Genomic DNA, 10,566 nt, shown 5'->3' with positions numbered 1-10,566 from the left:
GGGTCAGGAGAGGTCTGCCACACCATGTGGTCACCTCTGGGGCAGGCAGGTATCGAACTCATGCAAAAGCGGCTTTAGCTTCTTAGTGCTGTGCTTTAACCTGCTGTACCACTAGGGAGGGCCCCCATTGATATATTTTTAAATCCTTAGAAGCTCTCTTGGAATCTGTCACTCACTCTCTCCTTCCCTCCTCACCAAGAACACAAAGAGACAAAGAAAGAGCTACATCTGTTCTTCCATTCCTACTTATTAGTGCATTTTGCACTTATATTAAGCTACCACAGCTTCTGTTAGTTCTATGAATATAATAATGACATTTTTTAAGTATTTTTTTTTCAACTGTCCCTGCACTCTCTCTGAACACCATTTTTGGGGGCAGAAGGATCTCTATCCTTCATGTTATAAGACTTATCAAATATCTGATGGTCCGTCACTATTTCAAGAGTGAAAACACTGGGACTTTTCTCTTGGGTAAGGTAGGGGGCTGCAAGGCATACTGAGAGCTCTCCATATACATGGCAAGGCTGTAAGCGGGCTCAGGGGAGGCATGTTGCTTGCTCACTAAAGGACACGCAAGGATTAGTGTTTGCATGCTTTTTCCTTTGTGCTGATGAGTCTTCCTGGAAAGAAATTTTTTAGTTTTCTGCCTTGGACATAAAGCTGCTACCAGCATCCTGTGAACAAAGAAAAGGGAATGCGAAACCCTATGTAGCATGCAGAGTTTCACTTAATAGTCTGTCTTTCCTGCGGTGTCTACTCCACGTCCTCACTTACACAGGTGTTCCTTAATCCAGGCCCCTCTGGAGTTAATTCTTGTCTTCCTTTGGGTGGGCAAGCTTTAGGACCTCAGTGTTCCTTACACAAACTTGCAGTCTGTCCTCATTTCAGCTTCCAGGAGTGAGGGGCTCTCACTCCTCTACCATCCTGGGTTTCTGAGGCTCAGATCAACTTATTGCTGATGTGTCCCCTTTTTTCATTCTGCTAATTCAGTTCACCCCAACTATGTGACCCCTGTCTTGCTAATTATGTTGAATCTCTCACCTGCTGTCTTCTCTGATTGCCTGTCTTTGTGGTTTTAGACCTTTTTCACTCTTTTATTGTAATGTGAGTAGTTTCAGGAAGAAAATAAATGTGTCCTCAACCACATTTAACAGGAAATTCATACTCTTTTCTAGCTTGCTCTTTTCACTAAATGTATAGTGGACAACTTTCTATGTCAATAGAAATGTTACTGTGTGAGCTTTTGCAGCTGGCAATACCAGAGTAATGGAGACATGGCTGAGAAAGCATCACCGGGCCATGTATCATCATACAAACTCTACAGAGTCTACTTCCACAAACCAAGACAGCACAGCCCACGGCACCCCCAGACCCCAAAAGGAAGCCTGGTGACACAACCACTGCATGGCCCCCATTGACCAAAATGTCCTTCAGCAAAGCATGACTGTGTTACAGCTTCCCTGACCAACAGTTGACTGCTAGACTGCTACAGTGTTCTTTTTTCTGTTATTAAAACTTGTGCTATAATGGGATCCTTGAAACTAAATCATTTGCATCTATCCTTAATTATATCAAGAATCCTCAAAGTAGCAGTAGTCAAATGACACATGCACTTTTAAAGCTTTTTAGTACTTACCTGAGCACATGCTATTCAAAATACGTAATATCTTTGTTAGTTTAAAACACACACATACAAGAACAAACCACTAAATTTACTTATTGATCTGTAAAGGTTTGGTTGGAGAAAAGTCTGAAACTGGTAGCCAAATGAGGTTCTGCACACCTACTGCTTTCAGTGACTTCTGTCACTTATTCCCCTATTACCTGGGATAATAAAGAGCTGACTGTATAAAAGGCCCAATTCTGGAAGTAAAAATAGGCAATTTGTTTTAGTGCATGTACACATACATGCGCAAGAGCACACACACTTGACTACTAACCTACTTATAACCATCGCTGTTATGACCGGCTCCCAGCCCGAGTGGAGAACTGTCCTTGTGGCCGGGTGTTTGGCGGCTATGATAATCCAGATAGGAGTCAGAGCCAAGAAAAAGACACCAACCAGTGGAGAAATATAGTAGTAGGTCTCTAAAATTAAAAAAGAGACATTTCAATCTTTCTTCTAATCATGTAACAAATGGAAACACTAAAATTTTACCAGAGGCTATGATGCTATCAAACATTCACATGCTGTGCATTTTCTATAAATTTCAAACAATTTTAAAGGTATAAATAAGATAAATATATTAAATAACATAATTAAAACCAAATACACTCATTTGAAAAATATCTACTGAAGTAGTTACATACCTAGGTGGGAACAGCAATAAGAAGAAGAAAGTTAATATTCCTCTGCTTACCAAATATTAAATGCTATATAGTCATCTTTTCATTTAATTGTCCTCACAACTATGTTATTTTTAGTTTATGAAGGGACTGAGGCTTGGGTGCTTACAGATACAAGTAGGGAATAGCAAAAGTTGAGGAAAATGACATCTGGCTGACACCATGGTTTGTGGTCTAAACCATGAAGCCAAGTAGCCTTTTATTTTCACCTATAAGACTCCAACAGTACAAGCATTCCACAGAATATTGGGCAGTAAGTTAATGATCAATAGCCTCTCCAAGCTAAGTAGTGTTCCAGTTCCAAAATAAAATTTAAAAAGTGGCTTAATACAGTTAAACAGATCACTTCACTGCAGCACTAGTCAGACCTTCTAATGTGCTATAGTGTATCACAGTACATTTATTAACCACCACCTGGTAACACTAACCAGTTTCACATCACAACTGAAGTTAGTAGATGAATTTCCTCATCTATAAGATGGTAATAATAGTAGCTACTTTATTGGGGTACTGGCTTTGGAGAATACACTTACGTTAACTGGAATAGTGCTCAGGTAGGTAGCTAACATTTTTTGAAAATGTTTCATCAGCATCATCATCACTGCTACTATTATTCACACCTCACCATTGGGGACAAACTGGGTGGCAGTGTCCCAGGGCCCTGGGGTGATTGCCGTGCTTGATGACAAGAATTCATCTTTGTCCCCTTTTCAGCAAGCTTTTCTTTCTTTTTTTTTATTTATTACAAAGTTTATTTTTACATCATTTTGCACATTATTTTTTTCCATCTCGATTGTAATCCCCGCGGGTTTCCCATCACCAAATCACCCCTGTGCCACCACCATAATCCTGTGCATTTTTTATCCCATTCCCCACTCCACCCCCACAGAATGTCTCTGGTGTATGGTTGTTCATTATTTTTGTTATTTTCTCGCCTGGTCCATTATACTCCTTCAGCAGGCTTTTCTATGGAGAACTGAGGAAGGTTCATGAGCCTTGAAGCTGACTTGTCTTGCTTTATAGACATGATGCATATGACTTCTGAATAAAATCTGAAATGTGCTTTCTAATGACATTTAAAGATCATACTTATCACTAAAGATGGTATAAATTTCTGGGTACATCACTATGGTAAACTAAAGAATGGCCCTCAAAGACATCTACCTCCTAACTCCAGAAGCTGTGAATATAGCTGAGATGGCAAAGGGTTTGCAGGTGTGTTTAGGTCAAGATTCTCCAATGGGGAGATCGTCTAGATTATTTGGATGAGCCTCCATGTAACCACAGGTGTACTGACAGACGGTAGGTAAGAGACCTGACGGTAGGTAAGAGACCTGACGACAAGAGAGAGCAGTGTGACCATAGAGGCAAAGTATGAGCAGTTAACAGCCACCAGATGATAGGACAAGCAAGGAACTGACTTTCCCTTGTGCTCCTAGAAGAAATCAGTCCTGCCGACACCTTGATTTTAGCCCTGTGAGACTCAGTTTGGACTTTTGCCTCTACAACGGTAAGAAAACTAATTTCTGTGTTTCACTGCAACAGCAGGCGTGTGCTAGTGTATTCCAGTAGTGATAGGCTATTAAAACAGGTGTGCCCACAGCAACTTGGAATTTAATGCCAGCAAATGTCCATGTGCACTAATAATTCATGTGTGGGGAAACTACCGAATAGTAAACTATGGACACATGTTTTCAAATTGCTAAGAGTGAACTTCACCTCTGAACAGAACTGCTCCCTGTTTCAGTCAAAGCTTTTACTTCTCATTAGATTGTTGGAGACATTTTGTAACTACTGTTAAGTAATTTCATTAATAGCATTCATTAGTCTTACCCTAAATACTGAAATTTGTAGTTGTTATGAGTGGCATTTTTACATTTGTTTATTCTGTGTGAACAAAGCAGTGGGCATTAAGTAAACAATTTTTAAAACCCCCATCATAATAATCATCAGATTTTCCCACTATATAGACCTAGGAATCACTCTCAACTCAGATAGTACATTGCCAAAAATCTCTGAAGAGTGATAGGAAAGATAAATTTAGATTCCGCTCGCATCACACATCAAGGCAGTAATATTTAGAATGCCCTGGGCATAACTAGTTATCATCTCTGTTAGTCTCCACAGGACCAAAATAACCTGAGCTTGGTTGTTATTGTTCTTATAACTTCAACTAAGACATCTTTTTAAAGTTAACCTTGAAGAATGAGAAATCGACCAATATTTTTTTTTCTCAGATCCTGTCTCCAAAAAAATTAAGCTGGTAATTTTTCAAATCAATAAACATCACATAATACCAGAATTACATAGCCATACAGTAATAAACAGGTGAAAAAGTTTTTAAAATTCTCTTAAAATGTGCAAACAAGAGAAAGGACAAGAATCATTATGTACAGATACTTCAGTTACTGGCCCAACCTTGGATTTCTTAATAGCCTTCGAAGATTATCTGTTTAAAAATTATGTACAAACTGCATAAATGCCTTCATATTTTCTCCACAAGTCATTGACTTTTATTTCTTCTTATAATTGTACTTAAAATAGAGCTTTTCTAGTGACAAGTTGCCATTTTTATTTTGCTACAGTAAACTAATGTCCAGACATTTTCTACTAACCAAGATACCCTTCCAATATGTCCCTGATACTATGTCATCATCGAAAGGGTCCTTTTTTCTTTTTGGCTACGATTTATTAAGTTATTGAGAGACTCTACTGCAAAATCATTTGGATGGACATGATACAGGATCTTCTTCCTAAATAACTTCTACTCCCATTAACTGGGTAGCTTTGGAAAAGAACAAAGCATCTGGTACATCCTGTTTATTTATCATCCCATATATATATATATGGCACTACGGAATGCTACAGAAAGCATAAATGAAATAAAAACACAGCTTGTCCTCAAGAAAGTTAAACCATCATAAGGGAACATACTACACTACAGTCCATGAAAAGTTATAATGATCAATGTAGTCTAAGGTAAAGTGTGTCATCATAGGAGGGTCCATGAAGTGCTCTATGGATTCAGGGGAGAAAAGCATCACCCAATATGAGGGGGCCCTATGACCTCAGCACTGAGAAATGAGGACTCCAGTCTTCACGGATGGGTGGGCGATGACCTAAGAAAAATAGAAGCAAATCGCAGGCATGTATGAGAATCAGATCATGGCAGAGTTGGCTGGAATAAAAGGGACAAGAACGGTCAGAACAGGTAAGACTTCGAGAACTAAATTTCTGCAGACTCCAGGTACCTGCACACTAACTTTCACGAAGCAACTATGAGTATGACATCAACAGGAATAAACAAAACTTTGGACTTTTTTTTTTTTAATATGGAGAGAAATGAAAAAGGAAATTCCATATTTGTCAGGTATCAGAAATGAGCAATTTTATCAATGTTAAAAGAAATGTAGCACACTGAATATGAATAGAGAGCAAGTTCTCAGCACATGCACCAAAACTGACAAGACACGAAGGGAGCGATTTAAGATCCGTTCCAAGTGTTAAAACTCTAGGTGAACAGTTAACATCCACTTTTTTTGTGGGCATGTAATAACAAGGCCTCTATTTATAACCAATCTCAAGATGCCATGAAATCCTCTATATAAGCTCTCAGACTGTTAGGTGTTAAGGAATTCAACTTTGCTTCCAAGAAATAGGCATCTCAGCAGGATGAAGGGGATTTTAATGTGCCTGTTCTTAATCTTTTTTCAGAATCGGTTGCACTAGGCTTACAGTTGCTGATCTTCTGAGGACCCCTAGTGTTCACAGAAGAGACCCAAACACTGATTACAGAAACACCTTTACCTGTTGAATCATTGGTGGAAACAAATGGTAGCCTATTTTTAAAAAATAAATAAATAAATACTCCATTTTAGGGAAACATGTGATACATGTAAAACATAAAATAGCCTATTTTATTTATCTTGAATTACTTTTAATTTTCAAGAGACAAGGCAAAATAGTAATTTATAATAAAATTATATTTTTTCAAATTGTGACCTGTGGTGGTATCATTCGATTTCATATTTTAATTTCCTAAACCAGTTCAAGTACTGACATATCATCTAGAACATGCGATACACTGAAAATTTTATATACTACATTATGGTTAAGTCTTTATGAGGACAGTTAATGGCTCACGTAATTTTTTTAAATGAAATTTTAAAAGCTGGCACCCGTCATTTTCCCTGGAAACTAAATTCCCTTCTGGAATTAACTAATTATCCTGTATCACTGTGATGGTTGTCATATTTATTACAACATTTTTTGGTACATTCTCTCATTTTCTTACCACTTCAACTGATGAGATAGTCTGGTATCACCTAGCACCTGAGAAATGTGCTACAAATGACTTAATGGTGACTTAAAGATTCAAGTATGAAAATAAATACTTGTTTTTTAAATACAGGGTAGCCCATCCCTGAACAAATACTTAGTCTCCACCCTACCACCCCCATCAATATCCTGGCAGGACGCTGATCTTCTGGCCTCCCAGTACCACCGGGGAAGGCCTTCTCCCTCCTCCACGCCGCCCGTCCACTCTTCTAGCTCCTTCTCAAAGTGGGAGGCCCTATTGCATGGCTAAGTCCTCATCTGCCTGCCCTGCCTGGGAAACAGCAGTCTGTTCCCGAGCTGATGAGGCCTGCAAGCTGCCCAGGTGTCTGCCTGTGACAGGCAAGTGTCATTCTAGCCGTACGCTACTGTTTCAACCTCAACCGGAATCAATTTCGAACATGGGAAAATAGCTCAGAGGCAGAGAGTCTGACCAGTTGTCACAATGGTAGAAGTTAGAGCAGGTTAATTTCATAACAGGATTCATTCTTTGTGCCTTTTTTCTGGAGATTGGGGGAGGGAGAGAAAGAAACTGACTGTACTTGAACATTTTTCAACTATTCCACAACAGTGAAAACCAAGGTCTTAATTTATGCCATTGATCAGTTATCATCTTTGACCTCACTTCGCGTGCATATATCTCATCTGCTAAATAAGACTTTTCTCTGGACACACACACGCCAAAGTAAATATTTTTTATGCCATTGATGAGATAACTTAAGGTAACTTGATATACCAAATGAAGCTTCTTTTGCTATATCCATAAGTAGTTGAAAATGATCGCCTTGTTGCTAAAGTCCTTGATTTAGTTCAAAACATGGACCTGAGCCCCTTCCTCAAAATGAATGCACTTTTGATTTATTTTAAGGTATTTTACAAATTTTCATAATATCCATGAAATTATATGAAGACATATGAACATACATTTGCTTTGGGCTTAGACTTAAAAGTATCTTTTCTCATATTACTGGGATTTTACCTCTTCATTTTCTTAATTTGGCATTAAAACTAAATAACCCACAACCTCTTATAGCACAAATCAATGCTCAAAAGCATATCCATTTATGCTAGTGATGTTTTGAGTATTCTGCCTAAAACAATTCTTAGACTGAATACTCTATCCCTGTATCAGGAATCACACACACAAGATGATCCCAACTTCACACAGCATAGGGGCTAACCTCATGGTGATTATTTTTTCTTTTTATTAATTGCCATGTTGGTTTCTGCTGGTGGTGGGGGAGGAGGGAGCCATGGATTTCAGGCACGGCCATAACCTTGTGTCCTGGGACAGGAGAGCAGAGCAGTGCAGCAACAGGATGTTGCCAGTGGGCTCCCTTGCCAGCCTCACATTGAGGGGAAAAGGCAGGATTTATAGAATATAGTGACCTGTCTTCAATCTTCCAACAAGTAGTTATATATCCAATACTGAGATTATAAGTCTCAGTTTTCTCATCTAAAATTAAAGATGATAATCCGTTCCTTACAGAGCTTTAAGCTTTGTAAGGAGAGAAAATAAGTGAAGAAAAAAGCCAGGTGAGCATCACACGCAAGGTCTGTGTAAGGCCAGCCGCAGTTAGCGTGCTCAGCGCTCCCTCACAGACCCAACATGGACGAAGCCACCAGGAAGTCATCACCATGGTGACAGTCACATGAAGACACTCAGAACAACACACTTTATTTCGTTTCAAGTCAACTTACCGAGGCAGGAGTACAAACCCTGACTTATCCACGCTAATATGGCAAGAGTTATAAGGTCGCCGAAACTAGCAGCAATGGGTGTAGCAACGTTATCAGGATTTATACCTGTCTTCTTCGAGCCGACGATAACCCCAACCATTATAATTCCTACAATAACAAGAGCTCATTACTTTTATGTTATGATTTAAAGAAAATCAATACCCCTAGTAACAAAATATACAGTCTATACAAGCAGCTTAACAGTCTCAGTGGGCCTACAAAGGTAAGCTGACGAAACCAAATAAAGCATTTTACTCGAATGCTGTGGCAGAATGCCTTCAACAAATTCCATAATCATAGAAGGTTGAAGAAATTCAGTGTTGCGTGCAACTGCAAGATAATATTAAAGCTGAAGTTTCAAATTCAGTAACATGTATATCTTAGAAGTAATATGCTTGTGTAGATCAAACCAAAAGATTTTACTTTAACATTCAAATAAAGCATTGAAGTAACTTTCAAGCAAAGGAAGGTGGGTGATGCTAATATGGTAGTAATTAGGAAGACAACCAAGAAATAGGCTGGTGGTGTGTCGTGGTAACCAGTGTAGGTGCTTGATTTTCATGATTTACAAGCGTTGAAGTATTAAGAGGAAGAGAGTAATCAGATGTTGAATATTGGAGGCCAGATCACAGTAAGACTGGAAAGACTATCCTTTCACCCCGAGTTTCTGTCTACAAGTTTACAACTAGAGAAAGAAGATGAAAATGTGACTGTACTTGTACTTTGAAATCCTTATTCTTTTGAACCATAGAAATGGGAAGAAAATGATAATATTAGCTTTTTTATTTTTTAAAGATTTATTTATTTATGCATACAGAACTGGGATACAGGGGAGTACGTGACAGATGTACAGGGGTGATGAGAAGATTCACCAGAGTCAGAGTGGGGAGCAGAACAGGCCGACTGATGAAGTACACTGCTGAGGGGAGCAGCGGGTGGGTCAGGAGAGGTCTGCCGTGCCGTGTGGGTCACCTCCAGGGCGGGGACTGAAATTGCACAGAAGTGGTCATGGCCAGCTTAACAGTGCTGCACTTTGGCCTGCTGTGCCACCAAGGAGGACCATGTTAGCATTAATAAGATTCTCTAAATTGCCAGAAACTAGCAATGAAAGTTAGCTTTTTTGCTTGTCATGATTCCTGATATGAGAATCTTCCACTTTTGACCTTTGCTGGTGACACAGGTGAGGTGGCAACAATTATAAAAAGATCAAGTCTTTATGATCATGGTTCCATATTTAGCTAGTTCTCTAGTGTAAAGTTCATATTAATAAAAGTGACATCCCAACTGAAAATTCTAAATATGGCTGGAAAATCTTCTGATGCTTTCAAAGTCTACAGCCAACAAAATGCTATGTTCAGCCTGTGGCTGCATCTCAGTGCCACAGAAACAGTGAGGAAATATCGTTGAAATCTGAAATTCCAAAAATTTCAACAGAAGGACTGTTTTTGAAAGTCAGGATTCCTGGAATACTTGTTGCTCAAATGACAAATCAGTAAATCCTTCACACATCATTTCTAGAAAGGTGTTTTCTCAATTAGTCGAACTTCCAGAAACAAATCCATATCTAGGCTTATTTGGGACTTGGCTCAGAACACCACAGGTAAGAAAAAAATCTCAGAATGTCTGTTCTACACTAAGGTTTATAGACAATAAATGTATCGAGAATAAGACATTTAAAAAATTTATAGACGACATGTTTCCGTTTTTCTTATAATGAACACATATCATTCCAATAAAAATAGTCAAGATGGAATATAAATCATTTGATAGTAGGAGGCTGGACAGACACTCATCAAGGTCCTTACCCTGCAGAAGAGACGCGATGAAGGCAGTTGCTACACTGCTTGAGCACAGAAGTATGGAATGATCAAGGTAGTATTTTCCCTCTGGAATCCAGCCCAATATAATTGCTGCTACAGCTGCTAGAAAACCAACTACTGTTGCTTGAACCTAAAAAAAAAAAAAAGTTTTTTACAATCCAACTGAATTAGTCACTTTGAAAAAACACTTCCTATTTGCTGATGTCAATATGCGCTAAGGAGTCAGAAGGAAACATGGCATATGGTGAAGTAGCTGTGTTACCCTTAAGGAGTTACTACATTCTAGTTTAAATACTGAAAGTCAGAGAGAGTACCACCACCCCAA

General features: G+C 38.8%; 1 protein-coding gene across 1 annotated transcript in view; it reads right to left on the bottom strand.

The window, feature by feature from the left end:
• SLC41A2 (solute carrier family 41 (magnesium transporter), member 2) overlaps nt 1-10,566 on the bottom strand; it is a 58,006-nt gene that overhangs the window by 28,565 nt on the left and 18,875 nt on the right. Inside the window, exons 4-6 of the mRNA XM_012735134.1 lie at nt 10,227-10,371; nt 8,383-8,529; nt 1,941-2,088 (exon numbers count right to left, since the gene is read on the bottom strand). Coding sequence (XP_012590588.1) covers nt 1,941-2,088; nt 8,383-8,529; nt 10,227-10,371 — 440 coding nt within the window. The remainder of the gene's footprint in view (nt 1-1,940; nt 2,089-8,382; nt 8,530-10,226; nt 10,372-10,566) is intronic.

The sequence above is a fragment of the Condylura cristata genome, unplaced genomic scaffold (genome assembly GCF_000260355.1).
Source record: "Condylura cristata isolate star-nosed mole 26May11 unplaced genomic scaffold, ConCri1.0 scaffold00004, whole genome shotgun sequence".
Classification (NCBI taxonomy): Eukaryota; Metazoa; Chordata; class Mammalia; order Eulipotyphla; family Talpidae; genus Condylura; species Condylura cristata.
This window is presented reverse-complemented; position numbering and strand designations above follow the sequence as displayed.